Source organism: Terrapene carolina, unplaced genomic scaffold (genome assembly GCF_002925995.2).
Source record: "Terrapene carolina triunguis isolate 2854851 unplaced genomic scaffold, T_m_triunguis-2.0 Scaffold93, whole genome shotgun sequence".
NCBI lineage: Eukaryota > Metazoa > Chordata > Testudines > Emydidae > Terrapene > Terrapene triunguis.
The window spans coordinates 22652702-22680549 of NW_020664444.1; the positions used below are offsets into that span (position 1 = coordinate 22652702).

The 27848-nt window shown below is 44.6% G+C and overlaps 1 protein-coding gene across 1 annotated transcript in view; it reads left to right on the forward strand.

Annotated features, from left to right (window-relative positions):
- LOC112120836 overlaps positions 1-27848 on the forward strand; it is a 179728-nt gene that overhangs the window by 54762 nt on the left and 97118 nt on the right. The window contains exons 13-22 of the mRNA XM_029911283.1: positions 2179-2323; positions 7011-7169; positions 8145-8263; positions 9440-9721; positions 13016-13207; positions 13713-13897; positions 16125-16307; positions 20024-20115; positions 20344-20513; positions 22355-22514. Of these exons, the coding sequence (XP_029767143.1) occupies positions 2179-2323; positions 7011-7169; positions 8145-8263; positions 9440-9721; positions 13016-13207; positions 13713-13897; positions 16125-16307; positions 20024-20115; positions 20344-20513; positions 22355-22514 (1687 nt within the window). The remainder of the gene's footprint in view (positions 1-2178; positions 2324-7010; positions 7170-8144; positions 8264-9439; positions 9722-13015; positions 13208-13712; positions 13898-16124; positions 16308-20023; positions 20116-20343; positions 20514-22354; positions 22515-27848) is intronic.

A 27848-nucleotide genomic window follows, 5' to 3' on the forward strand; every position in this document is an offset into this window, starting at 1 on the left:
CCCCCCCCCGGGGAGCCGTGTGGCAGCTCCCCACCCCAGCTCACCTCTGCTCCGCCTCCTCCCTGAGCACGCCGCCCCCACTCTAATTCTCCTCCCCTCCCAGGCTTGCGGCGCCAAACAGCTGATTGGCGCCGCAAGCCTGGGAGGCGGGAGAAGTGGAGCGGCTGCTGTGCTGGGAGAGGGAGTCTGAGCTGCACGTGTCAGCGCGCCGCCGGCAGCCCAGCCCAGGAACGCTGTTAAAAAAAATTGGGGGCACTGCTTTTTGGCACCCCCAAATCTTGGCGCTCTAGTCAACCGCCTAGTTTGCCTTAATGGTAGCACCGGCCCTGGCAACACTGTGAAAGTGACTTGAAAGTGTCAGTTTCACTCCTGTTTAAAGTTAGTTTCTAGTCTATTATCTGTAGTGAGGTAACATCTCTAAAGCCCCAAGCAGGTACAATATAAACTCATGGGGCCTTGCCCTAGTAGGGGATGTTTCCAAAGTTAAATGATCTATTCCAGGCTTGATGAACTTCAAAAAAGTGATAGAAAGTAATCTAGATTTTTCTATAATTGTTTCAATTGTTGTATTCAAGTGTTAGTAACAAAGAATATACATTAAAATGTTAAACCTAACCACTGTCCCTTAAGTGACTTGATACATGATGTGAGAACATGTTAGTATTAGAGCTGAGTGGGTCTAATATTTATTTAATCCTTTTTTTATATATAGGAATTAGATAAAGTGCCCTATCAGCTAATTTCTAAGTTATTATCTGAAAACCCCCCCAAAATCCTAGAGTTTTCAGGTGCCTAAGTAGCTCTTGGAATCATGGTTAAAGTTGTCTCCCTCCCCCAAAATCTAAAATGGTGCCCCTGTGTGAAATAATTCTGGAGTGTGCAAACAAATAAGAACCGAGTATAAAAGCATCTCCCAGCAGAACTCTCTCTGCTGCAGGGGAGGTTGGGAAGGACTGTGTTCTTGCTGGAGAAGCAAAAAAAGCATTCAGATGTTTTTCTTGACAAATGTGATCTTTTCGCAGGCAAAAGGTCCCTTTTAACATAATGAAAGTGCAATACAATTACCACATTGTAATATTGCAGGTATCACTGTAGCTCTATGCTTAGATAACTTCAGCATCCCACTGTGGTAACTGTTGGCAAATTGATAAAAGGTGGTAACTTGAGCTGCCTGGCTTTCCTTGCCTTGGTGAAGCCCCTGAGGGGCTCATGTGGTGTTGTTTTTTCAACCTCCTCCTCAACCTCCTTTTGTGCAATGTGAAGTATTGGACGTTTTATGCAATGAATAAGCCTAGTTACAACTGAGACATTCCCATTCTTAGCTGGCTAGAGAGAAGTAAATGGTTGACACAGCATTTGGTAGACATAGGAAAATGTAAAGCCATACCCACCAGGCCTTAGGCAAAACTAGCCTACAGCATGTCTTGCTAGATAGACCTGGAATTTCCTCCCACACTTGAGAGGACTCACACTCTGAGGTATACTAAGAAAGACAAAGCATTTCCTCCTCATTTGTTTAACTGATTTACTTCCCATACTGACACACAGCCTGATCCTGTCATTGTGACAAATACAGAGGCTCATTGAAATCTATTGAAATTTTGTGTGCAGTTCAAGGGTATAACTGGGTTATATGGTTATACCACTCATTACTATATTCTCATTGGTAAAAACAAATTGTCACATGGAGTACCATTAAGTAGAAAAGAATAAATGACATTGTATGAACTAAACACTGGGTGTACAAAATGACTTCCTTCCACCTGTAAGATATGGAAGAAGACCTACCCATGTGAAGAAAAATTACTCAGACACAGATGTGTTAGCAGGATCAGGCTCTGAATAAGGAACCGAGGATTTGGTCCTGGACTAGTAAATTCTGCTACTTAAAACTGTATTAATGATTACTGTATTGGGGTCCAGTCCTGAACTCATTTATGTTAATAGTAATGCTCCCCTATAGCTCAATGGATCCACCCCAATCTGTGTAATAGTATAGCATCTTGGGACTTTGTGAACAGGATGCTGTGCTGTACATATATGTGTGTGTATTGATATTGTATAAAACAACTTACTTTCCTCATAATGCTTGTTGCAATGGCTAGCCGCTTATACCTAGAAATTAATGCACCTCAACTCTTTTAGGGGAGTAAGTACCTTAATCTTTTTTTTTTCAAGCGTACTGTATTAGTCCGTTTATATCAAGCAGCCGATGATGACGTGGAAATAAGAATTGCTTCATATTATATAGCAATGAAATGTCCGAGTGATGAGCTGTTTAACCAAGTACAACAGACTTTGCAGGAGGAGACATCCAGCCAAGGTCAGCAGACAGCTACTGAAATGTTAAAAATACCTAAATATGTTATTTTCTAGACTTGATTTTTTTATTTGATTTCTATTAGAGGTGCATGAGGTTTGAGCTCCACGTTACCTACTTTAAAACTGTTAGAATTTGGGGTTTTAATTTTTTTTTAATTGTCAACAATTTGGTGTGGTGCACAAAAGAAAATCAGGTGTGATCTCTCCTGGCTGGCAGCATTTAATGAACACATACTGACATCATCAAAGAGCCTGAGAGAGGAACAACAGGCCATGCTGAGTTTTATTACATTACAAACACAAATGGCTAATTATAAAGTTTGCTGAATGGAGAAGGAAAAAAGTAGCAAAAAAATAAATAAATTTCCAAGCTTCTGAAAATTATTTCAGGTAATAGGTATTATAAAAGCTGTTTACAAAGTATTTCACAGTGCCCCTTTAAAATGTTCCCCATCTCCCCATTTTATATTAGTTGTTCACTGGGTATAGTACTACACATTTATTAATATTGAATCCCCTCTTATTGCCTACAGCTTCACCTCCACTTCTCTCTCTGGGACACTGTGCTGTCTAGTGGTGTCATCCTTTGCATTTGTTGTCCATCAGTTTTGGTGTCATCTGTATCTTTAATCATGGTTGAATTTACACCAGAGACAAACACAATTCTGAAGGGTACAGAGAGGGGTTATTAATTTTAATTTAGTTGATCGTACATTCAATGGAAACCTTAAGTGTTTTGGACTCGTCTGCAAATAGCAGCGAGACTTACTGAGAGATGCTTCATCGTTATGACAGAAGCAGCTCTTCAGACCACCTGGAAATGCTCTGGAGACTAAAGTTTGACAACTTTGGCAAACAATTAGGAGCAAACAACAGCAACAACAAAACATTAATAATCCAGAGAAGAAGAAAAGTGTGGGAAGGGGAACATGCTGGATTAGAAGGGATATTACGTAAAACAGTCAGAGAGATATTTTTAAATATTTGGAATATGCTCAGATGCATAGTTTCTAGGCAACAGTATTGCAGTCTTTTTCTTTACTTCATACTGCCTATTTCAGTAATTCCAGATCAACCCATGACTGATTGCCGCCTGACGTGAATCAGATTGCTGATATTAGATGCTGAATTGAAAACTGACGCTGCATAGAAAATCCATTGTGCTTGGTTTAAAACACTGCCTTTGTTTATGTGGTAGATTTTCCAGAGGGGAAGCCATTTCAACTAGTGTGAAAATGATAAGCATCTGGGTTACATAGAAGTGAAGAATCTCATCAGCTTCCTATACAAAAGCAGCACATGTTTAAGATGATCCAGGATTTGGGATGAAGGAGGGATTTTCTATAAACAACTTCACCATAATCAACAAGGAATAATTATAATTTGATCCAGTGCTTTTAACCCTGTCCAGAATCAGCACGGATAGTGATCCTCTTCTCTGTAACCTGGAAAAGACAAAATCTGTATTAGTTTTGATTTATGAGCCAGATCTGCACAGAAATCGAAAACTGTTGTCCGGTTGCACCAATGATTGAAGGCAAGAACCCTAAAATCTAGAAACTGTCTTGATTTTTCTGTTGGGCTTCTGAGCATGTGGAATTTACACTAATTATATAATAGATTCATGGGTAATAGATGCCTTTCAGGGCATAAAGCACACATTGGTTTTCAGGATCCTTGTTCAGAATAAAAACACATGAAAAATCAAGCTGCATTACAACCCCTCCAAACAATCATATAAATACTGCAACTCTATATGTGAAGCTGGAGCATGGGAACTCATCTCTGCAGCCAGTGCAGCAAGCAATTGGCAGTCTCCTGTTAGAAAATTGGGTTCCAAAAATATAACAGCCTCAGATTTATTTACTTTATGTAAAGAGCTTTCATTGCCAGTTGTCTTGTACGATGGAAACAGAATTGCATGTGGAATTGTAAACCTTGAGAAAAGTACTCATTACGTGAGTTTATTTAGGTGGTACCGTAAGTGGAGCTGGTAGTGATGTCTGTATTTAAGGTTGCCTAACACTTTCCATTGCAAATCTCTGTTTTCAATTGCTCTAACTTTGCCAGACTTTAACTGTTTACTCCAGAATTTTCTGTGCTTGCTCTCCGTCCCAGCCTGACTTTTTTTTTTTTTTTAAGTTTCACCAAAATGGATCTGCCATTTCCGAGAATGAGGTTAGGGAATAATTGATCATGTGGCCAATGTTACTTTTTTCAAATCATTTTTGACGCCTCCAATTTCAAGTGCCTCCATTCTTTGAAGTAGGGACTTGAAATTTGGCAAGGGGGATGCTCCAATGGATAAAGAGACCTCTTGCTGTCCCCATGAAAATACCTCTAGTTTTGGTCAAGTTTTAAGATTTGAAAAATCACCATTTGCTCATGCTTAGTAGAGCTTGTTAGAGGCTTGGAGTTTAAAAATCCCTGTACATTCCATCTGCACTAAGCATACTGTCCAGACTCTCCGGGTATGTCTACTGTGCAATTAGACACCCGTGGCTGGCCCGTGCCAGCTGACTCGGACTCACGTAGCTCAGGCTGCAGGGCTATTTAATTGCAGTGTAGACTTCCGCACTTAGGCAGGAGTCCAGGCTCTAGGACCCGGTGAGATGGGAGGGTCCCCAAACCCAGAAGTCTACACTGCAGTTAAACAGCCTGAACCCTGCTAGTCCATGTCAGCTGGCACGGACCAGCCGTGGGTTTTTAATTGCACTGTAGACATACCCTCAGAGTTCTCTCACATACTGGGAGTGTGCTCCCAGGCACAGCGCTAGAACTCTGGGTGTGAGAAAGAATTCAGCAGCAGTAGCAGGAATTGCCTTCCACAGTAAATGTGCCTAATCTATATGCTTGGCTATGCTGTCTGTAGCAACTAGACCTGGGATGGGCAACCTTTGGCCTGTGGCCCACTAGGGTAAGCCCCCTGGTGGGCTGGGCCAGTTTGTTTACCTGCCGCATCGGCAGGTTCGGCCGATTGCGGCTCCCACTGGCCGCGGTTCGCTGTTCCAGGCCAATGGGGACTGCGGGAAGCAGCGAGGGCCGAGGGATGTGTTGGCCGCGGCTTCTCGCAGCCCCTATTAGCCTGGAACAGTGAACCGCGGCCGGTGGGAGCCGTGATCGGCCAAACCTGCGGACGCGGCGGGTAAACAAACCAGCCCGGCCCACCAGGGGGCTTACCCTGGCGGGCCGCGTGCCAAAGGTTGCCGATCCCTGAACTAGACTGTAGAACCAGGATAGAACACAAGATTCCTGATTCCCCAAATTCTCGTTTTCTATCAAACATTTGTGGAAGCCACTGGCAAAGTATGTGCCATATAGCAGGTGATCCACCTGGAAGATAAAAGCCTACTACTGCTGCCAGTAACTTGTAGCTTAAGTAATCAAGCTTTGTGCTACAGATTTAAAAGCTGTGGGTTCTGACTCTGCCAAAGACCCATGTAAGAGGTCAGTATAAGTCAGGGGTTCTCAAACTGGGGGTCGGGACCATTCAGGGGGTCGTGAGGTTATTATGTGGGGGGTCACGAGCTGTCAGCCTCCAGCCTAAACCCCGCTTTGCCTCCAGCATTTATAATGGTGTTAAATATATAAAAAAGTGATTTTAATTTATAAGGGGGGGTCGCACTCAGAGGCTTGCTATGTGAAAGGGGCCACCAGTACAAAAGTTCGAGAATCACTGGTTAAAGTCCACATGATATAATTTTTTAAACGTTTGCTTTTTTAAAATAACTTAAGAAATTACATGCCAAAAACTTCATTAAACGAATGTTAGGGTTGCAAAGTCCAGGCACTCACAATTTAGGAAATGCCTGTGTTGGGTTGCCCATGCAATCTTGTTGAAACCCCCTTCTGCATTATATGCAGCCTTTAATTATATGATTATTTGTTGTACAAGATCTTTGTATAAGACAGTACAGGGTGGACAGTAAAATGGAGCAGCAGTTCCAAGAAGAGACCATTCTCTTGTGTTTAAGGCACTGGATTGAAACACAGGAGAGCAAGGTTCCATTCCAGATTTTTCCATAGACTTCCTATATGATGTTGGGGAAAACCGATCATAATGCATACTTACAAGGGGGCTGAATTAAGTTTGCATGGGCAGCCTTAATGCTGTTTTAATATAGTTTTTAATGTAATTACATAACAGAGTGACCTCTTCATTATGGGTTTATTTGGTGCCAGAGAGCCAGATTCTGCTCTGTTACACTAATGTAAATCCAGAATAATTCTAAATTTTTGGAGCTATGCTGTTGGTACTGAGCAGCATGTCTATTTTACCTCCAATCCAGTGCATTCCCTTGTGCTATTCTGTACTTATTATTAAAAAAAAAAACATTGAATACTGCAAATAGTGAGGTTGGTTATCTTTAAATACTAGTTAGTTAACTACAGCAATTGGAAAGTTTGTAAATACCATCAGTGAAACATAGAACAAACTCTGGCTTTTACTAGGATGCATTAAAATGGGATGTTTTAAATAACTGCCAGTGATGAGATTAGCTAGTGGTCTAGACTTTGATTTCTGTTACACTGGTGTAAACTGGAGTTAACCCCAGTGCGGTTGGGGCAGTGACTCTGGATTTGCACAGGTGTAAATAAGTGAAGAATCTGGTACTGTAGCTTAGTTCATTAAAAAATAAAAAACCCTCTTCTGTGATTGACAAGCCTCTTTCTTTGTCTAATTTAAGTGGGTTCTTTTGTTTGGAGTCACCTCTCTCAGCTCCTGGAGACAGATGATCCACTGAAGCAACATCTTAGAGATTCTCTTCCTGATGACATTCTCAGCAGAGAGTTTGACTGGGAGATATGGAAATATTCCTCATATTCAGATGTCACTTTCCATTCAGGTATGTTTCACTTTAAAATTGGACCTTGTGCCACATGTGCATGCTTTAAATCCCTGGGTGGCTTTCTTTTTCCTTTATTCCTCACTTTCCCACAGAATATTTTAATTTTTATGAATGAATAGAACCCAGATATGCAAACGTGGGGCCTGATTCTGCTCTCACTTCTGTTGGTGCAAATCAGTGGTCACTCCATTGAATGTGACAGTGTACAACAGGTGTGAGTGAAAGGAAAATCCAATCCAATCGACTTTTTGGTACTTTCCAGTCATTCCTTTGACTCTACAACACTCTCTTCCAGAGGGGCATGGACCTCCAGAGCAGCAACAAGAGTGGTGTTCAGGCTAGTGCAATCACGGACACTAAGGAGATATGATTAGCAACTGAGCTTCCTCCGTGTTATAAGCTGACTTGGGGAGGAGGTTCCCTGAGTTCACCTCTGAACTCTTATCTTCCTACATATCAGTAGTAAGCCCCATACCACTAGGCACCAAATATACCACTAAACAGAACTCTCTCTGAAATACTTGGGGCCTGCTTCTCCTGTCACTTGCATTGTTTTTATTTTGAAGCACCTATGTTGACTTCACTGGATTTACACTAATCTGAGAGGAGATCAAGGCAAATTCTTTTCCCCCCCCCAGCATATCTGTTTTTGGTTTTAGTTTCTCAGAAGCAAAGTCAGATTAGTATTTTTGCTCATGTACTATAAAACTCTTCCTCTTTAAGTATATATATGTAAGACATAAACCATAAGTGCACCTTCCTGTAGGCGAGCTAGGGTTTGTGCATACTGTGGTGTCCATTGAGTTTTTGCTATGCTAAAGGGTTAATAAATGGATTCATCTGTTAGCTGAATGTTTTCTTCTTCTCCATAAAAGACAAAACTGCCATTTCCCAGAGAGAGGCTGGAACTTGAAAAGTAAATGACAATATTTTATCTTAAAATGACCTGATGTCTGATGTTTTATATTGCAGCAACTGCAGGTGCTAATGTGGAGGCAGCACTGGTCTTTTCTCCTGCATCTTTCATCCCACGATCAACAATGACAAACTTGACTATATACACCCTAGGGCGGGCTATAAATCTACTGGAGGTAAATTCTGTTTTTTCCCTCTTCATGGAATGCCTAGTGTATTGAAATAGAAGTAAATGCTTTATAGTTTCTGGGTATAGTTTCCAGTTATGGTTTCTTCATCAAGTTGTATATTTTTTCTTGAGATTAATGAATGTTGTATATGAGATTCATCTGGTGAGTTTATGAAAGTTTGGACACAAATCAGCCCTTTCAACACTTCAATTTAACAGGTTGATTTGTGTTCAAATTGATAACTCTCTCTACTGTGTTAATGTAGCAGACTAGCCAAGCAGCTCATATCTTCCACGAGTGCCCTATCCACATTGGAGATAAAATCTAGAACTGCTGCCAACTAAACCCCAATCCAGCTCCTATTGAAGTCATTGGGAATCTTTTCATTGGCTTCAATGGGAGCTGGATGCAACCCAACCGAGTTACTCCTTTAGTTCAAGACTGCTTTTTGTTGCTGACGGCCCCAGGTTCAATCCTGGCTGACAACTCATGGTTGTGGTCATTACAAAATGGTGACCCATATGCAATCTCATTGTCTTTAAATTGTGCCCTCGGTTATACCTGGAATTGCACAGCTGGAACTGAAGGTGCAGTTTGGCCTCCATAATCTTTATTGCTGATGAAGATGCCCATGAGGGAAAGAATTCATCTTAATTTTCAGACTCCAGGTTACCATTTGCAGGGCGAGTAGTTAGAAAAAAAATCTTTTTACATTAAATGTGCACCAATTGGATATTGACCCTCATAATGCCATGTTAGTCAGATTTCTGAACAGAACTACACTTCAAGTTTCTATGTAGCACAGAAAAAAGAGGTGTGTAATTTTACAACCAATATTATTTGTAACATGCTCAACTAGGTGTAGCCAGAATACATGCTTCAGGGTGTAAATGGATTGCTGCCAGATTAAGAAAGAAATGTTTCCCCAATATAAAGCATCACATGGTTGGCTATAGTTGCGGTATGGAAGTTATTACTGAGGCATCCAGTATTGGCCACTGCCTGAGGCAGGATAGTGGACTCAGTGGACTAACGGTTTGGCCTGATATGGCTAATTCATTGTTGCTATAGAAGTCTACATTTTGCCAGTCCAGAGCCATGCTGGTTGTTAAATTTCTATTTGCTGAATAGAATATGGTTATGCCCAGCTATGTGTGGTCTTCTAAATATATTCTCCTCTAGTTTAACGTACGGTTAGAGAATGCGGAAGATCTCATGCAGAAGATGGTTGGCCAACACTCTGCTACTTTTAGTGAATACTTGTTTACAAATACTGATGAAAGAAACTCCAAGTCAGAAAATCCAGTGGAGGCAGCTGGAAAATCCAAACAAAAGAAGCTGACTTCAAAGAGAGACAGCCGTGGACATCGTCTTGTGACCAAAGGTGCCAAGCCCAAGTTAAGAAACGCAAAGCAGAGCTGTCCAGGTGGAAAGTACAATAAGATGAGTGAGTTAGTGAAAAAGGTAACTGAATATACATATCCTGGTAAAGACTGTGATGCTCTAACGTGGTTTCTGGGTCTGATCTAGAATTGCTTAGAAGTCCTGTATAAAAAGGATGTAGAATGCTGCCCTTTGGATGTGGCAGTGTTTTACAATCACTTTGCACAGGTGTTAATGACTGTGCAAGAATCAAAGATGTGGAGAATAATGCCCTGTTTTGCAGAAGCTATATTATCTCAGAGCATTGGTTCCCAGACAGTGGTACTTTGGGCTGTCTCTCCATAATCTAAGGCTTAATCTTGTTCCTACTGATGTCTGTCTCTCTCTCTCTCTTTTTTTTTTTTTTTTTGGTCCATTGGTTTCAAGAGGAACACAAGCAGTGTAGCGGCACAAACAGCTCCTGCTCCCGTTTTGCTACCGGCGTGCTGAAGCTGCAGGGGAGGGAGGGGGAAGCTGGGGAGGGGCTTTTGCTGCCGGAGCGGCCCCAAGTGAGCGGCTCAATCCGGCGCGGCTGCCCTGTCAGCTGCTTTTGGGTCTTTAGATAGCCGTCCGGGGGGAAATCCCGGACGTTTTTAGCTTTTTACAAATTCCCCCCGGATGGCTATTTAAAGACCCAAAAGCCGGACATGTCCGGGGAAACCCGGACAGATGGTAACCCTATCCTAGCAAGCACCTTCTTCCTGCTACCCAGTAGGACTGCTGTGAGGGGAATCCAAGCCTGTGTGTGTGTGTGTGTGTGTGTGTGTGTGTGTGTTAAGTTTCTGAAGCTGCAGCAGACAGTTCCCTTTTGGTCTCTCTGGCACATTTCCTGGGCACTGACTCTCAGTCTTGTTACTCCTCAGAAATGGGGCTCCTCAGCCCACCACCCTAGGCCCCAGAACAAGCTGTAGCCACCAAGAAACACTCTCCCAGAATTCCACCGCAAAGGCGTGAAGCTTCTGGTTCACAGTTCAGCTCGCTGAGCGGTACGCAGACGTTGTGAAACTAACATTCAGAGACACTTTTGCTCAGAGTCTAACACATTAATGCTCTGTTATTCATAATCACGTAAAGCACAAGCAAGCACAGATCACACAGAGAACAATAACACTTCCTAAACGCAATGTTCCTCACTAGCTCACCCTTCCCTTGGGAGTCCTTGGGGGCTCATCTGTGTTCCCTCAGGCTGGCAGGGTCCTTCGCCCCCTTACCTGCCTTGCCCCTGCAGCAACCTCTCTCATCTTAATCTGGTGCAAAATGGCTCTGTCTTCTGTTCCCCACTCTCCCCTTCCCCCCATGCGTCCATTTGTAGATTCCTGCTGGGGTCACCTGCTTCTTTTGTTCTGCCTTTTGGTAACTTCCCACTGCTCCCAAACCAGAGCAAGAGGAGAGAGTGTCTTCTCCCAGCTAGAGCAAACCCATTGTTCCCAAAGTGTCTTACTTTGACTAGACAATCACTGAGTGCTGATCATCCATCATTATCTCAGGTTTGGCAGAGATGTGACGTGACCCTGCTAACCCCTGGTGGATCCATATATGTATAGGCTTAACATGACACAGCAATTTCATGATACGGTTTCATAAACTCATCAACAATTCAGAAGCAGTAAAGCTGGAACCCCTAAATCATCACATGGATTAAAGTTGAAAGTTTTAAGGACATACATCCCCTAAAAAATAAAGATGGTAAAAAAATTGGGGGGATAATTCATGAAAATTTCATGAAAATATTTGCCCCATTTTACTTGAAATTTGAAAATTTAAAAAAAAATTCAACCAGTTTTACTAAAATTATTATATAGGGGCATATGGAGAAATAGCCAAACAGATTTTCACAGCAGTTAGGAGCCACATGACTCCAATATGTCCACCTCTGCCACTTCCTCAACATTGTAGTCAGGGGGAGAGGCTTTGCTTTGAAGGGTTTGAAATCGCGGTGGCAGTCAGTGAAGGCTAGTGACATCTGGAGGCAAACATGGCACCCACAGGATGGGTGAGTTCCACTCACAGCAAGAGTCAAAGATTATTATTCCCATAGGCGGCGATTTATATGGGCCCGTTGTGCCTGTGCTCCACCAATGTTTGGGCTTATATTTTCAGAGGATGGACTGGGGCAACCACCCTGGGCCTGGCGCTTTGGGGGGCCCTGCACTTCAGGGGGACGTGGGGTCCAGGGTGGCCTGGAGGGTTAGCGGGGGGCCTGGCCCCAGCAGCAGTGAGCAACCTTGCCCCAGCCCTCTGCGCACTGCTCTGCCCCTCCCCCAAGCCTCCATCCTGCCTCTTCCCACCCCTGCTTTGCCCCCTCCACACCCCCATTCCACCCCTTCCCCCAAACCCCTGCCCCACCCCTTTCCGGCTTCCGCCCCCTCCCCCGAGCAACGCCAGGAGCCGGCGGGGCAGAGTGGAGCAGGCCAGGATGGGGCCATGTCACTCGCTGCTGCCAGCGCCAGGTTTCCCGCTAATTCCCCAGGCCGCCCTGGACCCCGCATTCCCCTGAATCGTGGGGGCCCCCAAAGTGCTGGGCCCGGGGCAGATGCCCCGGTGCGTCCTATGGATGGGACGGCTCTGCTTGGACCCGTTCTGGGCACCGCCAAAAATTATACAAACCTGGTGCCCATGATTATTCCAGGGGGGTTGGCGGTTTTGTTTCCCCAAAGCCATATCTGTCTCTGGCACAGCAGTGTTCAGCATTTCAGGAGCCCTGTCATTCACCCATCTTGAATATGTTCAGTTGGGAGCATCTATCACTTCTGCTCCTGGCTGAAAGTAGCTGATCCTTGGTGTGTGGAATGCTGTACAGGCAGGGCCGGCTTTAGCAAGTGCGGGGCCCGATTCCTGGGGCTGCACTTCGGATTGCCGGCTGGGGGAGGGGGGGCCGCAGGGCTGCCGCGCTCCGGCCGGGGTCGTGGGGCCATGGGGCAGCCGCGCTCCGGCCGGGGTCGTGGGGCCATGGGGCAGCCGCGCTCCGGCCGGGGTCGTGGGGCCATGGGGCAGCCGCGCCCCAGCTGGGGTCATGGGGCGACGGGGCTGCCACGCTCCATCCGGAGCTCTAGCCAGGAGAGCGGGGCCGCAGGGCTTGCCGCGCTCCAGCCGGCACTCTGGCCAGGGGAGCGGGGCCCCCGAAGATGACCGCCGCCGGGGTGAGTGCCAAGGAATCGGGCGAATCGGCCTAAAGCTGGCCCTGTGTACAGGACACACCAGGCCTAATAACCAGGAGCTCATGTGGGCTTGTCATATTTGTGTGCGTTCAAATGCCCCACCATCCCCTCTGCTAATAATCTGAACTGCACTGGCGATGTGTTTGCTGTGAGGTTGAATGGCATTTTGTGTAAATAGCCCCTGCTCCTAAATAACTCTGTACCACTCTGTCAGTTTACTGAAAGGATGGGGAAAAAGAAGGAGCTGAAATGCGAACTGAGCATCAAGATTTTTGGAAATGAACTCAGCTTTTTGGACTGTGAGGATATAAAGAAGCAAGTGAAACATTATTCCCTGAACCTGGCAGAGCTGGCTGTCAAGCTTCTAAAGGTAAAAGGAACCATTCTGCTGTTTGAAAGTGGGTGCTTAGAGAAACTAGTTTTGAACTGATATGTAAGAGGGTGAAGAATGGGATTATTATTTGTTTAAATCGAACCAAGTCAGAATATTTTTTAGAAACCTCTAAGACTGGGAAATACGTGGGATCTACTCTGGGTTGTAACAGAAGGGGATGTGTTTGTGTCACTATGAACAAAATTTAGTTTAATGTCTTGATTATGCTTGTCCCTGTTCTTGTCCAAAAACGTTCATACTTCAGATCAAAATAATACCTTGTCTAGTTTAAACACTCACACGGCTTGCCAAAGATAAGCTTTGGTGCTGGTTTTTCATTAATTTCCAAATCCAGCTCAATGAAAAGGACCTGCTATAGAAGGGGAAATGCTATGGAAAACACAGCAGATGGTTCTGTCCCAAGCAAAAGTCTGGAAAAATCCTTGTGGCTGACTTTATAATATTCATAGCAATTTTATTTTGTTTCATTATTTTGCCATAGGGACAAGAGGTCCAGTTTAATAAAAGACTGAGTCTGGCTACCGAAGAATTGCTCTTTCCATCAATTTCAGGCTTTCAAGTTAGACTGGCTTTAAATGCATCAGCAGCAACCAATATAAAAATCAAAGGGAATGTGGATTTCAAACAACGATCAAATTTTTTCATAAATGGATGTATCAAACCAAGGTAAAAGGTGCTTTATATAGTAGGTAATATCTATATTTCTTCATAATTCAGGTACATTGTAGTTAAACTGTCATTACTTTGAACCATACTGTGATTACAGACTTTGGGTTGTATACCAATATCATGAAATGTATCCTAGGAACCTTTGAAAGTGCTTGGTTGACATCTTTAAGAACTGTAGTAATAGAAGAGAGGCAGCATGGTCTAGTGTCTGGAACATGTGAATGGGAATCAGGAGTCCTTGGTTCTGCTTCTGCCTCAGGACATTTTGCCTTTTTGGGTATGTCTACAGTGCAATAAAACCCCTGTGGCACTCAGTCTCAGAGCCCAGGTCAATTGACTTGGGCTCACAAGGCTAAAAACTTCTTCTGGGGTTTCAGAGCCTAGGCTCCAGCCTGAGACCGAATGTCTATATTGCAATTTTTAGCCCCGCAGTCCAAGCGCCACAAGCCCTCATCAGCTGGCCGTCTAGCCATGGCTGTACCACAGGTCTTTTATTGCCATGTAGATGTACCCTTTATTCCTTAAGTTTCCCATCTGTAAAATGAGATTAATAATATGAGCTCACTTTTATAAGGCACGTGGATGTAAAGTGCTATACAACTGCAAAGTGTTACCATGTATTTATTACTTCCACACACTTCCGACAGTGAGGAGAATGTAGTGATGCTTTAGGCACAAGTTCCATGCGGATGTGCCCTGCAATCAATTAGGAAATCCACGGAGAACTATTCAGCGACCAGCAGTGTGCTATAGGTTGCCATGTTATCAGGAAGCAGCAGTTTTTTATGCTGTCCATTTCATTTTAAATTCTCTATTGTTGTGCTTCTCCAGCCCTGCTTTTTTAGCCAGCCCATTTATAGTACCTCTAAGTCAAGTTTACAATGTTTGCAGGCGGGTGATCTCACGAATTGCTTTTCATATAATACAGCTGATTCTCCCTTGGATTTCATAGGGATCTCCATGATTTTGTCTCCAATGGGACCTGGAGGATGGGGTATGGTCTGAGTGCTTTTTAATTGTATGAGGCCATTCCATTGAAGTAATTCAGGCAGGAATATTCTTTTGCTGTGTTCCTACCAATCAGTTAGCCCTGTTAAAACAAAATATTGGGAGGGAGGGTTTGTTTTGAATCCAATTTCATAAGTTACACACCTCCTGTGTTTGTCTTACGTACTCACATTGTTCTTCCACAACTATACCACTTTCCAAAGCAGTTTCCTGAAGATGAGATGTTGGTTTAAGATTTTTTCTGAGCTATGGATAGAAATCCTTGCCCCAAAATTAAATGTGGGAGACCAAAGTATTTCATCCTTTTTTTGAGGCTACTGGTTAAAAAAATGTATACCCACTTATTCCTCTATGTCGATGAGCATCACTCCATAATCTGTGGTATTATGAATTAATTTTGCATATGAGAATAAATTGCATTATGGGTCAAATATATCTAGATGGTGTCAATAGAGCTATATTCCAGATTATAGCAGACAAGGGTCTAGCCCAGGGGTCGGCAACCTTTCAGAAGTGGTGTGCTAAGTCTTCATTTATTCACTTTAATTTAAGGTTTCGCGTGCCAGTAATACATTTTAACATTTTTAGAAAAGCTCTTTCTATAAGTCTATAATATATAACTAAACTATTGTTATATGTAAACTAAACAAGGTTTTTTAAAATGTTTAAGAAGCTTCATTTAAAATTAAATTAAAATGCAGAGGCCCCCGGACCGGTGGTCAGCATCCGGGCAGTGTGAGTGCCACTGAAAATCAGCTCGTGTGCCGAAGGCGGCATGCGTGCCATAGGTTGCCTACCCTTGATCTAGCCCTATATTAGCTTACCTGACTGTCAGACTTTTAGCTCTGTTCTTGAATTATTTATTTGATCTTTGCTGTGTCCTGTATAAATAGAGATGGGCCTGAACCAAAACACTGGATTCAACCACTTCCCTTGCCTCTTCTGGTGGAGTTTGGATTTGAATCCAGGTCTAAATTCCTCAGCTTGTATACCTCTCTGTTATAACACAGACTTTTGCTGTGGCTTGTATTAAGATGCGTGTGTCTGAATATTTCAAAGTTATTTTAAAAAACAAAATGTTCACCCCAATTTTAAAATTAGCAATGAAACACGTACAGTGCCACAGAGGATAAGAAGCCTGTGGCTTAGACAGTGATGTTGGTAAATAAGAAGGTGCTTTTCAGTGGGAACTGTGTTTCTTTACATCTCTTGCCAGTGCTTTTATCCAGATTTCTGCCCAAATGGGAATTGTGGGGAATTTGGGAAGAGCTGGCTTGAATTGGGTAACAGGACTGAGGACATCAACCAGCCTTGATGGAGGAATCCAGGTGAAAAAAGGACAAGAACTTAAAGTTTTCTTGAACACCCCCGAAGAATCCATGGAGATAATCAATTTCAGGTAAGAACAGATGAATGCAACTGTAACACTGACAGACCCTAGTCGTCAGCAGGCGCGATAGAACCAGGGACCTCTGGAGCTTAGTGCGTGAGCCTCTACCGCATGAGCTTAAAGCCAACTGGCTGTTAGCTAAGGCTGTAGAGCAGACTCATTTTCTCTCTCTAAGTGGTCTCGGTGCCACTAGATGGGACAGAACACCACACCAGGAGGTGTGTGGGTTACACAATGTCCAGAGAACATTAACAGTGATAACATTCTAAAATCTGAACTTAGCTGGCAGGTTTGTTAACAATGCGGGACTCTAAATTTGAATTCAGTTTTCTCCCTGTAGCTGTAGTGACTGTACTTTGGTATTAAACTGAACAGGGTGACTCAGTATGGTGTAGCTATGCCCCGTACAAAATTGCCATTTTGAAAATAGACACTTATTGGGTCTATTCACACTTCAGATCTTTCATATGATGTTTATGAAGGCCCAGTGGGAGCTAGTAAAAGTGGAAAAAAGCACTGGGCTAAATCCCGATATCCCCATTCAATTTTTGCTTGATTCTTACTCAGGCAAAACTTCCATTGCTTTAGTGGGGGTTTTGCTGAGTAAGGAAGGACTGAGAGAAAACACAGAAGGTTTTTGCTTATTCGTTATGATTCTCTACATAGGCTAATGGTTGGTGGGGCAGGAAAGTGAAACTGGTTCGACTCTTGGTCTCTGAAGTGATTAGGATTCTTGTACGTTTTACTGGCCCACAGAGAAGAATCAGTTTACCCCTTCATCTTTGTGAGAATGTGTAACTTTGGGGGTGAAAAGGTTCCTGGGCTCTAGAGGCCACTGGGATCATGAGATGTGAACAGTGCATTATTTCCTTTGGTTCTTCTGTATGGTTCTGCAGTGGCCACTTAATGAAAATGTATTTAAGCTTATATTAGCAAAAGCAGCTGGTTTTGATCTGGGGCTTGTAAAGGGAAGGTATTTGTGGGTCAGCTCAGAAGAAATCAGGAGAAGTGTCTTGCATATGATAACAATGTGTTTCAGCAAGAAGGCAATGATGGGTGGGAATATATGATATATGACAAACTAAACAGAAATATTACCAGGAATGCAATGGGATTGTTCCTATCTGTGCAAGGGCATCGTGGAAGGCAAGAGTTGAAATAACAAGAACTCGATCGGCTGAAGATTCTCATATCGCACGGTCATCAAAGTGGTATTTAAATCCAAGACTGATATCAAAAGTCAAGAAAATAGTCAGATCTGGCTGGGGTCAAAGCAGTAGGGCTGTCTGGCAGCATATACAACCACTTCCATTATCCATTAATCTATGTGATAACAGGGGAACAATGTGAAATTCCTGTTTGACAATGCATGCCCATATGGGAGAATTTTACTCTTATGCTGTATGATTATATTGCTATACATACTATAACTGTGTTCATCCTATTATCAGAGTGAGATATAATCATATCACAACCAGTTCTCTGTACAGTATTGTTTTAATGAGAGATATGACAGTAATGAACTGCAAAAGACATTTCCTCTCCCCAGTTTCTCACTGACTAGCAATGCTCTGTCTTCTCTGGAGCTTTTGCATCCAAGCAGTCTATATTCCAGGGAATTTCACCAGTGCAGCAAGAACGTGGCTTTATCCCTGCAGATTGATAGTATGTAGCAACATAACTGGGCTCATTTGGTATACCATGTTTCATGAGGTGTACCCAGCAGGTGAGTACCTGCTGACATCACTGAATGTTGGGTAAAGGATGCTTCATGTCTCAACAGCTTCCAGAAGTTAAACTGATGAATTGTTTGTGCTAATGAGGGCTAGGCTTTGTAGTGTATATTTCCAGCAGTTTTCTCTTTTCTTCTTGCTTTCAGAGTTGACAGAAGTCCAAGTGGAAAATTCTGGATCAGCAAGATGGCTGGATGTGTTGACATAGTATAAACCACATCTCTAGCCTCTTAGACGAGACAACAGATTTATAAAACATTTACAGCATGTGGATCATGGCTACTTTTTTTTTAACCTATGTCTTGGTTTTGCACTCTGTCTTCAGGGGCTTTCACAATCATGGAAAAGTCAAGGGATAGAGCATTAATTTACTTTTGATGAGTTTTCAGCTAAAGAACAAAGCAGAATTAGAAAGCTGTAGTTCACACAGCATAGGCAGGAGGCAAATCTGTAGATGGCACAAGTATTTGGCTTATGGCAACAAATTCAGTGTAGTACAATGTCCATCCAATTCCAAATGCACACAACTTCTCTCTCTCCCCACAGCCAACATTTTCATCTCAGAATAATCTTAAATAATCATTTTACCATAATAGTAAATCAACTTTATTTCTGTTTCTACTTTATTAACCCTTTCATGCCTATCAAGGGTAGAGTCTTTGCACACCCTAACTCCCACTGAAGTCCTGCAAGAAATTCAGGATTGGAACATAGTTGTTGGCCAGGCCATACCCTAAATTTGGGGGGAGGGAGAGAAGAGAAGCCTGGAGGGCCAGGAATTATCCTAACTTGGGCTGAACTAGTTGGGGGAGGAGTTGTCTAAACAGCAGCATCTGACCTCCCGCTTTCCAACTTCACAGCACCCGCCTTCATGGGTTTGGTGCTCCCTTTTATGGAGGAGGGTATGGCTGTGTGGAGAGGGAGTGAGACCAAATGGATGGTAGCCGTACATGGCATCATCCTTCACCTGCCATCAACTATAACCAAGAAACACTGCTGTCCTTGTCAGCTCACAATTTAGCACAGAGTTCTTTGTAATTTGCTGCTTTTAAATTCTCTGGACTGGTTTGCTTTTATCCCTCACTATTTTATATGCACTATGTCCCTCCTTTTCACTAGATAGGAGCTGCCTCCTCTGTACAATCTTACGGGCCTTATTCTCTGCTCACTTTCCTCAGTCTGAATTAGGAGTTACTCCACTGAAGTCAATGGAGTTGCATTGGTGTGAATCAGGGGAGAATCAGACCCTATACGATTGTTCTACTTCTAAAGAGTAAGGATTAGAACAGGGGTCGGCAACCTTTGAGAAGTGGTATGCCAAGTCTTCATTAATTTAAGGTTTTGCGTGCCATTAAAAGGTTTTGTGTGCCAGCACGGGCAGCAGATGGAACCCCAGACCGGCAGTGGGCTGAGCCGCTCAGTCCGCTGCCAGTCTGGGGTTCGGTCCGCCGGCCCCGCTCAGCCCACTGCCGGCCAGGTTCCGTCCAACCAGGCCGGCAGCAGGCTGAGTGGGGCCAGCGGCTGGGACCCTGGCTGCCTAGGGGCCGGGACCCCAGGCCGGCAGCAGGCTGAGCGGGGATGGCAGCCGGGACCCCGGCTGGAAGCAGCGTGCCACTAAAAATCAGCCTGCGTGCCGCCAGTTGCCAACCCCTTGATTAGAATAAAGATTAGAGTAGGGATTGTTCTTCTTCTCCTAGAGGCAAATTCACCCCTGTGCTGAGACCCATCTATGTACCACTTAAGTCCCTATTAAGGCTTAAAGTGGTGCATAAGCTTTGTGCAAGACTTCCACAAAGAAGAGACTTGCACTCCTAATGAATATAAACATGTAGAGACCTCAGTAGAACGTCACCTTTCTAATAATATTTTTCCACCTAGGAAAAGATGAAACAGACCTGAAAGAAAGGCAAACCAGTGCAATTATGTATAAAAACTTGAAACAGTGATTAAATAAATCACTTTTAAATGACTATTTGCATTTCTTTGTTATAGCTCCAAATTTTACCTTACAACAATGGATGGGATGGAAAATATTGAAGGTTTCCAAGACCATATAGAAACCAAATCCTGCACTAGTGAGGAAGGTAGGCTTGTGGATATTGTATCGATCATACAGAATTAAATCACTCTCAAATATGTACAGAGGTCTGAATCATAACAAACAGCACATTTGACACAATTGTGAGTTTCTTCTCATCCCATTACCTCAGAATAATCTACACATTAGTAATTCTCCTCAGGTAGTCTGTGTGTCCTCTTGGCTTAATCATAATGCTGTTCTAACTGAACCCAATGCTCTTGTGTTTCACCAGTGTCCAAGATTTTTGGCTGGCAGTTGTGTTCTGAAATGTCTTACCCTGGTAAAACCAGTGGCTTGCCTTTCCCATTCTCTGGACCAGCAAAAGCAGCTATAACATTAAAGAAACAAGATAGAGGCTTGCAACTGTACCTGATGGAAGCCGCCTATAACTATACTCCTCAGGTACAATTATAGCACTTATTTTTGGTTTGGCAGATATATTCATTTAGAGTGAAAAACAGTGTTTTAGCACATTGCGTGCTCCAGCCCAGCCAGTTGCCAGCAGCTAGAGGATCCGGTTTGGCATAGAAAGAACAAAGTTACATGGAAACTACTGCCTGACACTTGTGGTGGATAATTATTATTATCCCTATATAAAAGTTAGAGAACAGATAAGTTAAGTGACTTGACTAAGGTCACACAGTCAGACACTGATAGAGCTGGGGGCAGAACCCAGGCTTCCTTACTTGGTGCCTTGAGCTAACCACAAAGCAACACTGCCTCTCTTTAACCCCTTTTCTATATTTGCATAGTGTAAAATTGCCCTAAAAATCAAGCTACTTAAACCAGTATGAACTGTTAATGTTAAGTGCACTTTCGCCAGTTTAAAACTTGCTGATATCAATAAGAAAGCAACTTAAGCTAAATTAATTAAGCAAGAATTAAACAGACTTAAGTGTGTCTACTTTAGGGCTTTGCTCCAGTTTAACAAGATTAGTTTTTAAATTGATGTAGCGCTTTTTGTATGGACAAGGCCTAAGAGAGAGGATTTTCTGCACTGTGGAGAAGACAGCAAGGATTTCTGACTTGTCTAAATCTATAGACTCAAAATATTTGAGGGCTGTTTTCTGACTGTGCTAATGTTCCAAGGTTACTGATGATATCTTCAGGAAACTGCTTTGGAAAAGTGTTTAGCTAGTTGGTGCCTATGGTGGTGGAAGATATAAATCTGGGTTGGGGTGATCTCATTTGTGAATAAAACCAGGAAAAACCCTAGCCATTTGTAATTAGCTAAGTGAGGGAAGCAAAAGGTGACTGGAGCATGAATTCATGGAGTAGCCAAAGATGATGCAAAAAGAATTTTGGTCTGAAACAGACAGTCAAAGACACATTTTATGTCCCACCCGACAGGAAATTGTAAACAGGCCTGAGAAATTCCAGGCAAAATAGGATGTGATATTAGCAAAGCCATGTGTTGATATCTGCAGCCTGCAATGCTGTAGACACTGTAACTGAGAAAAGTACTGTGGTTTTGGGATATCCAGATCTGGGGCAGGAGAAACGCAGAGATTGACCATGTAAAATTACTGGCACAACAATGGACAGTAGAGCTTCTTTCTGATTGGCCCACAATGTTCTGAACTGGTCATGCATTTAGTACAGAATTACAGAGTCTACCATTTAAAATGGCACATAAACTAGTGCCTCCAAATCTGTGTTTTCAGCAACATTTATAAAAATTATTTTTTTCATTATGATTTTAGTCCAAAACTTAGCATTCTATTGTTAAACTCTGTCCTATTAAATTCAAAGGCTTCCAGGAATAGTAGGGGGAAAACATTCTAATGCTAATTGAATGTGGCCCTAGAATGTGAAGGTACTTAATGAAAATAGTAGAAAAGGTTTGAGTGAGTTAAGCTCTATACCTGGATCATGGGTTAGAATTTTCTCAAAGTTTGGCAGGGGGCGGCACAATTTCCAGAGGCTCTGAGGCTGCTGTGAAATCCTAAGTGTTCAAATGAGAGTTCACAAGTCTATCACTGGGCGGGGACTGGAAAATTCAGCTAGTTGCAAATTAATACTATCATATGTATGAGAAACATTTGGAATAAAAGATAAAATTAAATGGGAAATGCACACCTGGAAATGGTTTATACAAGAATTATAGAAGTAGATTGGAAAAACAGTGTTAATATCCTAGCAATGGAGCCTGCTGTGATTCCTTGACGTAATTCCATATGGCCAGCTCCATTTTGTAAATGCGCTGCCAATTACAGATGTCATGATCATTTCTTTTTTTCTAGGAGGATTCTTGGATTCCAAGTGAAGTTGTCCTTCATTTCTTTATTGGGACGCCAAAGTCAGACCTGAAAAGGGATGTTGGGGTTGACCTCAATTTTAATGTCCCACAGAAAAAATTCAGAATCAAATTTATACAGCCAAAGAAAAAAATCCAAGTCGATGGTAGGTCTTTCAGCTAACAGCCAGATCCTCTGTTAGCGGCAATCAGGGGAGCTCCGTTACAGTCAATGTAGTTACTCCAATATACACCAGCGGAGGATCTAGCTGTAAATTTGTACTGAATTGTATGATAGCCATTCAGCTAATGTAGATGACATTATTATAGATTCTCCATTAGCTGGGGTAATTGAATCTTTGTTAATCCTAGATGCTCCCAAAAGTTCACTAGCTCACTGGGAGCCAAAAATCAGAATAAAAAAAAAATTGGACTTTCCTGCAGAACAGGAATACTAGGTTCCGGCCAGCTTTCCTTAAGAGCCTAAGTCCCATTTTCAACATGACAGCCACTTAAGAACCTAAGGCCTGGTCTACACTACGAGTTTAGGTCGACTTTAGCCGCGTTAAATCGACTTAAGCCTGGACACGTTTACACTATGAAGCCCTTTCTGTCGACTTAAAGGGCCCTTTAAACCGGTTTCCTAACACCACCTCGACAAGGGGATTAGCGATAAAATCGACCTTAGGGGGTCGGAATTGGGTTAGTGTGGACGGAATTCGACATTACTGGCCTCCGGGAGCTATCCCACAGTGCTTCATTGTGACCGCTCTGGACAGCACTCTCATCTCAGATGCACTGGCCAGGTAGACAGGAAAAGCCCCGCGAACGTTTGAATTTCATTTCCTGTTTGCTCAGCGTGGAGAGCACAGGTGACCATGCAGAGCCCATCAGCACAGGTAACCATGATGGAGTCCCAGTCCCAGTCCCAGGATCGCAGAAGAGCTCCAGCCTGGACCGAACGGGAGGTACAGGATCTGATCGCCATCTGGGGAGATGAAGCAGTGCTCGCCGAACTCCGAAACAGTAAAAGAAACAGCAAAACATTAGAAAAGATCTCCAAGGCCATGAAGGACAGAGGCCATAACAGGGACGCGCGGCAGTGCCGCGTGAAAATTAAGGAGCTAAGGCAAGCCTACCACAAAGTCAGAGACGCAAACGGAAGGTCCGGGGCAGAGCCGCAAACATGCCGCTACTACGCGGAGCTGCATGCCATTCTAGGGGGTGCAGCCACCACTAGCCCAAGCGTGTTCTATGAGTCCCTCTCTGCAAACGGGGAAGCGGGTTCGGCGGACGAGGAAGATGAGGATGGAGAGAACATAGATAGCTCACAGCAGCAAGGAAGCGGAGAAACCAGTTACCCCAACAGCCAGGATATGTTTGTCACCCTGGACCTGGAAACAGTAACCCCCGAACTGACCCAAGACCCTGAGGGCACACAGGGGACCTCTGGTGAGTGTACCTTTGTAAATATTACACATGGTTTAAAAACAAGCGTGTTTAATGATTAATGATTAATTTGCCCTGGCAATCGCGGCCAGTACAGCTACTGGAAAAGTCTGTTAACGTGTATGGGGATGGAGCGGAAATCCTCCAGGGACATCTCCAGAAAGCTCTCCTTCATGTAATCCCAAAGCCTTTGCAAAAGGTTTCTGGGGAGGGCTGCCTTATCCCGTCCGCCATGGTAGGACACTTTACCACGCCAGGCCAGTAGCATGTAGTCTGGAATCATTGCATAACAAAGCATGGCAGCGTATGGTCCCGGTGTTTGCTGGCATGCAGACAACATCCATTCCTTATCGCTCTTTGTTATCCTCAGGAGAGTGATATCATTCACGGTCACCTGGTTAAAATGGGGCAATTTTATTAAGGGGACATTCAGAGGTGCCCCTTCCTGGTCTGCTGAACAGAAATATTCCCCGCTGTTAACCACGCGGTGGGGGGGAGGGGTGAAGTGACCATCCCAGAGAATTGGGTGTGAGGGGGAGGGGAGTTAGTTGGGTTTGTGCTGCATGTTAAACCTGAAATCGCAGCCCCTCCTTTTACATTGCAAACCCATTTTAAATGGCACGGGTGCTTGGTATGGGAAATGAGGGCAGAACTGTTTGAAACCATCCCCACATGTTAAGAAGGTTAAAAAAGCCCAAAGACTATATGTCTTACCATGGCTGCCTGCAAGCTGAAATCTGTGTCCTGGCACTGCGTGAGTGATCTCTCACACCAAACCAGGAGACTCTCAATATAAGAGGAAAAATGCGACCTTGTAACGAAAGCACATGTGCTGTGTGATGTTGTGAACAGCAAAATCTAACGTGAAAGAGTCTACCCATTGTTCTCTAAAATGTATCTTTTTTAACAACCTCTCCCTTCTCCACCAGCTGCAAATCTTACTCCTTCGCAGAGGCTAGTGAATATTCGAAGAAGGAAGCGAAGGACGCGTGACGAAATGTTTACTGAACTTCAGACTGCCTCCCACGCTGACAGAGCACAGCTGAATGCGTGGAGGCAGTCAATGACTGATTTTAAAAAAGCCCAATATGAGCGAGAGGAGAGGTGGCGTGCTGAAGATGAGAAGTTGCGTGCTGAAACGCGGGCTGAAGAGGAGAGGTGGCGTCAACTTGTAATCAGAAAGCAAGAGTCGATGCTCCAGCTGCTGGAGCATCAAAGTGATATGCTCCTGCGTATGGTTGAGCTGCAGGAAAGGCCGCAGGAGCAGAGACCGCCGCTACAGCCCCTCTGTAACCAGCAGCCATCCTCCCCAAGTCCCATTGCCTCCTCACCCAGACGCCCAAGAACACGGTGGGGGGGCCTTCGGCCCCCCACTCACTCCACCCTAGATGATTTCCATAGCAATAAGTTTTAAAGTTTTAAATTGGAGTGTGTCCTTTTCCTTCCCTCCTCCCCCACCCATCCCGGGCTACCTTTCCAATTATCCCCCTAGTTGTGTGCTGAATTAATAAAGAATGCATGAATGTGAAGCAACAATGACTTTATTGCCTCTGCAAGTGGTGCTCGAAGGGGGGAGGGTAGTAGGGGAGGGTGGGGTGGTTGGTTTGCAGGGAAGTAGAGTTAACAGGGTGGTGGGGGAGGGGCAGAGGGTTCATCAAGGAGCAACAAACAGAAGTTTCACTCCGTAGCCTGGCCAGTCACAAAACTGGTTTTCAACGCTTCTCTGATGCGCACCGCGCCCTGCTGTGCTCCTCTAACCGCCCTGGTGTCTGGCTGCGCGTAATCAGCGGCCAGGCGATTTGCCTCAACCTCCCACCCCGCCATAAATGTCTCCCCCTTACTTTCACATATATTGTGGAGCGCACAGCAAGTAGCAATAACAATGGGGAGATTCTTTTCGTTAAGGTCTGAGCGAGTCAGTAAGCTGCGCCAGCGCGCTTTTAAACGGCCAAATGCACATTCCACCACCATTCGGCACTTGCTCAGCCTGTAGTTGAACAGGTCCTGACTGCTGTCCAGGCTGCCTGTGTATGGCTTCATGAGCCATGGCATTAAGGGGTAGGCTGGGTCCCCAAGGATCACGATAGGCATTTCAACATCCCCAACGGTTATTTTCTGGTCTGGGAAGAAAGTCCCTTCCTCCAGCTTTCGAAACAGAAGAGACTGCCTGAAGACGCGAGCATCATGTACTCTTCCCGGCCAGCCCACGTTGATGTCGGTGAAACGTCCCTTGTGATCCACCAGGGCTTGCAGCAGCATTGAAAAGTACCCCTTGCGGTTTATGTAGTCGGCGGCTTGGTGCGCCGGTGCCAAGATAGGGATATGGGTTCCGTCTATCGCCCCACCACAGTTTGGGAATCCCATTGCAGCAAAGCCATCCACTATGGTCTGCACGTTTCCCAGAGTCACTACCCTTGATATCACCAGGTCTCTCATTGCCCTGGCAACTTGGATCACAGCAGCCCCCACAGTAGATTTGCCCACTCCAAATTGATTCCCGACTGACCGGTAGCTGTCTGGCGTTGCAAGCTTCCACAGGGCTATCGCCACTCGCTTCTCCACTGTGAGGGCTGCTCTCATCCTGGTATTCTGGCGCTTCAGGGCAGGGGAAAGCAAGTCACAAAGTTCCATGAAAGTGCCCTTACGCATGCGAAAGTTTCGCAGCCACTGGGCATCGTCCCACACCTGCAACACGATGCGGTCCCACCACTCTGTGCTTGTTTCCCGGGCCCAGAATCGGCGGTCCACGGCATGAACCTGCCCCAGTAACACCAGGATTTCCACATTGCTGGGGCCTGTGCCTTGTGAGAGGTCCATGTCAATTTCCTCATCACTATCGTCGCCGCGCTGCAATCGCCTCCTCCTCAGCTGGTCCTGGTTTGGCTTTGGCATGTCCAGGAGGCTCTGCATGTTTTCCAGGACAATGCGCGTGGTGTTCATAGTGCTCATAATTGCCGCGGTGATCTGAGCGGGCTCCATGATCCCGGTGCTGGCTATGGCGTCTGGTCTGAAAAAAGGCGCGAAAGTAGTATCTGACGGACCAGGGGAAGAAGGGAGGGAGGGAGAGAGGGAGGGAGGGAGGGGCGAGTGACGACATGGCATACAGGTACAGGGAATTAAAATCAAGAAAGGTGGCTTTGCATCAGGGAGAAACACAAACAACTGTCACACAGAATGCCCCCCCCCCCAAAGATTGAACTCAAAAGCCTGGGTTTAGCAGGAAGAAGGGGGGGAAGCAAATGAATACAGAATAAATCTATTTTTTACATCTTAAGACGACGGTGCAGCATGACTGATAGCCCTTGGCATTTACTGGGTGCTTGGCAGCAAATACTGGGCGCTTGGCAGTTAGCCTTCAGGTCTATTGCACGATCTGATACCCAGTATGACAACGATGGATACCAGTCGTAATATACTATCTACTGCCCAAAAGGCAAGGGGTTGCTGCTGTGTAGCAATGTTGCCCCATCCTGCGCATAATACGTCTGATAACCATCATCATCAAGGCAAGGGGGCTGGTGCAATGCAGCCCCACGGCTGCCAGCCCCATGTCTGCCAGCACCCAGATAGCCCTCGGCCTCTTCTGGGTGCTTAGCAGACAATATTGGGCACTTGGCAGAAAATAGCATACTACGACTGATAACCATCATTGTCTGCCCGGGTGCCCATGATCGACAGCCACTGCAGTACGATGACGACGGTTACCAGTCGTAATATACCATCTTCTACCAAAAGGCAAGGGGCTGGTGCAATGCAGCCCTACGGCTGCCAGCCCCACAGCTGCCAGCACCCAGATCGCCAATGAAGGCTACCAGTCATGCTGCACCGTCTACCGCCAAAAGGCAGTAAGCTGCTGCTGCTGTTTAGCAATGCAGTCCCACGTTTGCCGGCACCCGGAAGAGATATGGTGACGGTGAGCTGAGCTGAGCGGGCTCAATGCTTGGCGTGGTATGTTGTCTGCACAGGTAACCCAGGTAAAAAGGCGCGAATCTATTGTCTGCCGTTGCTGTGACGGCGGGGGAGGGGCCTGACGCAATGTACCCAGAACCCCT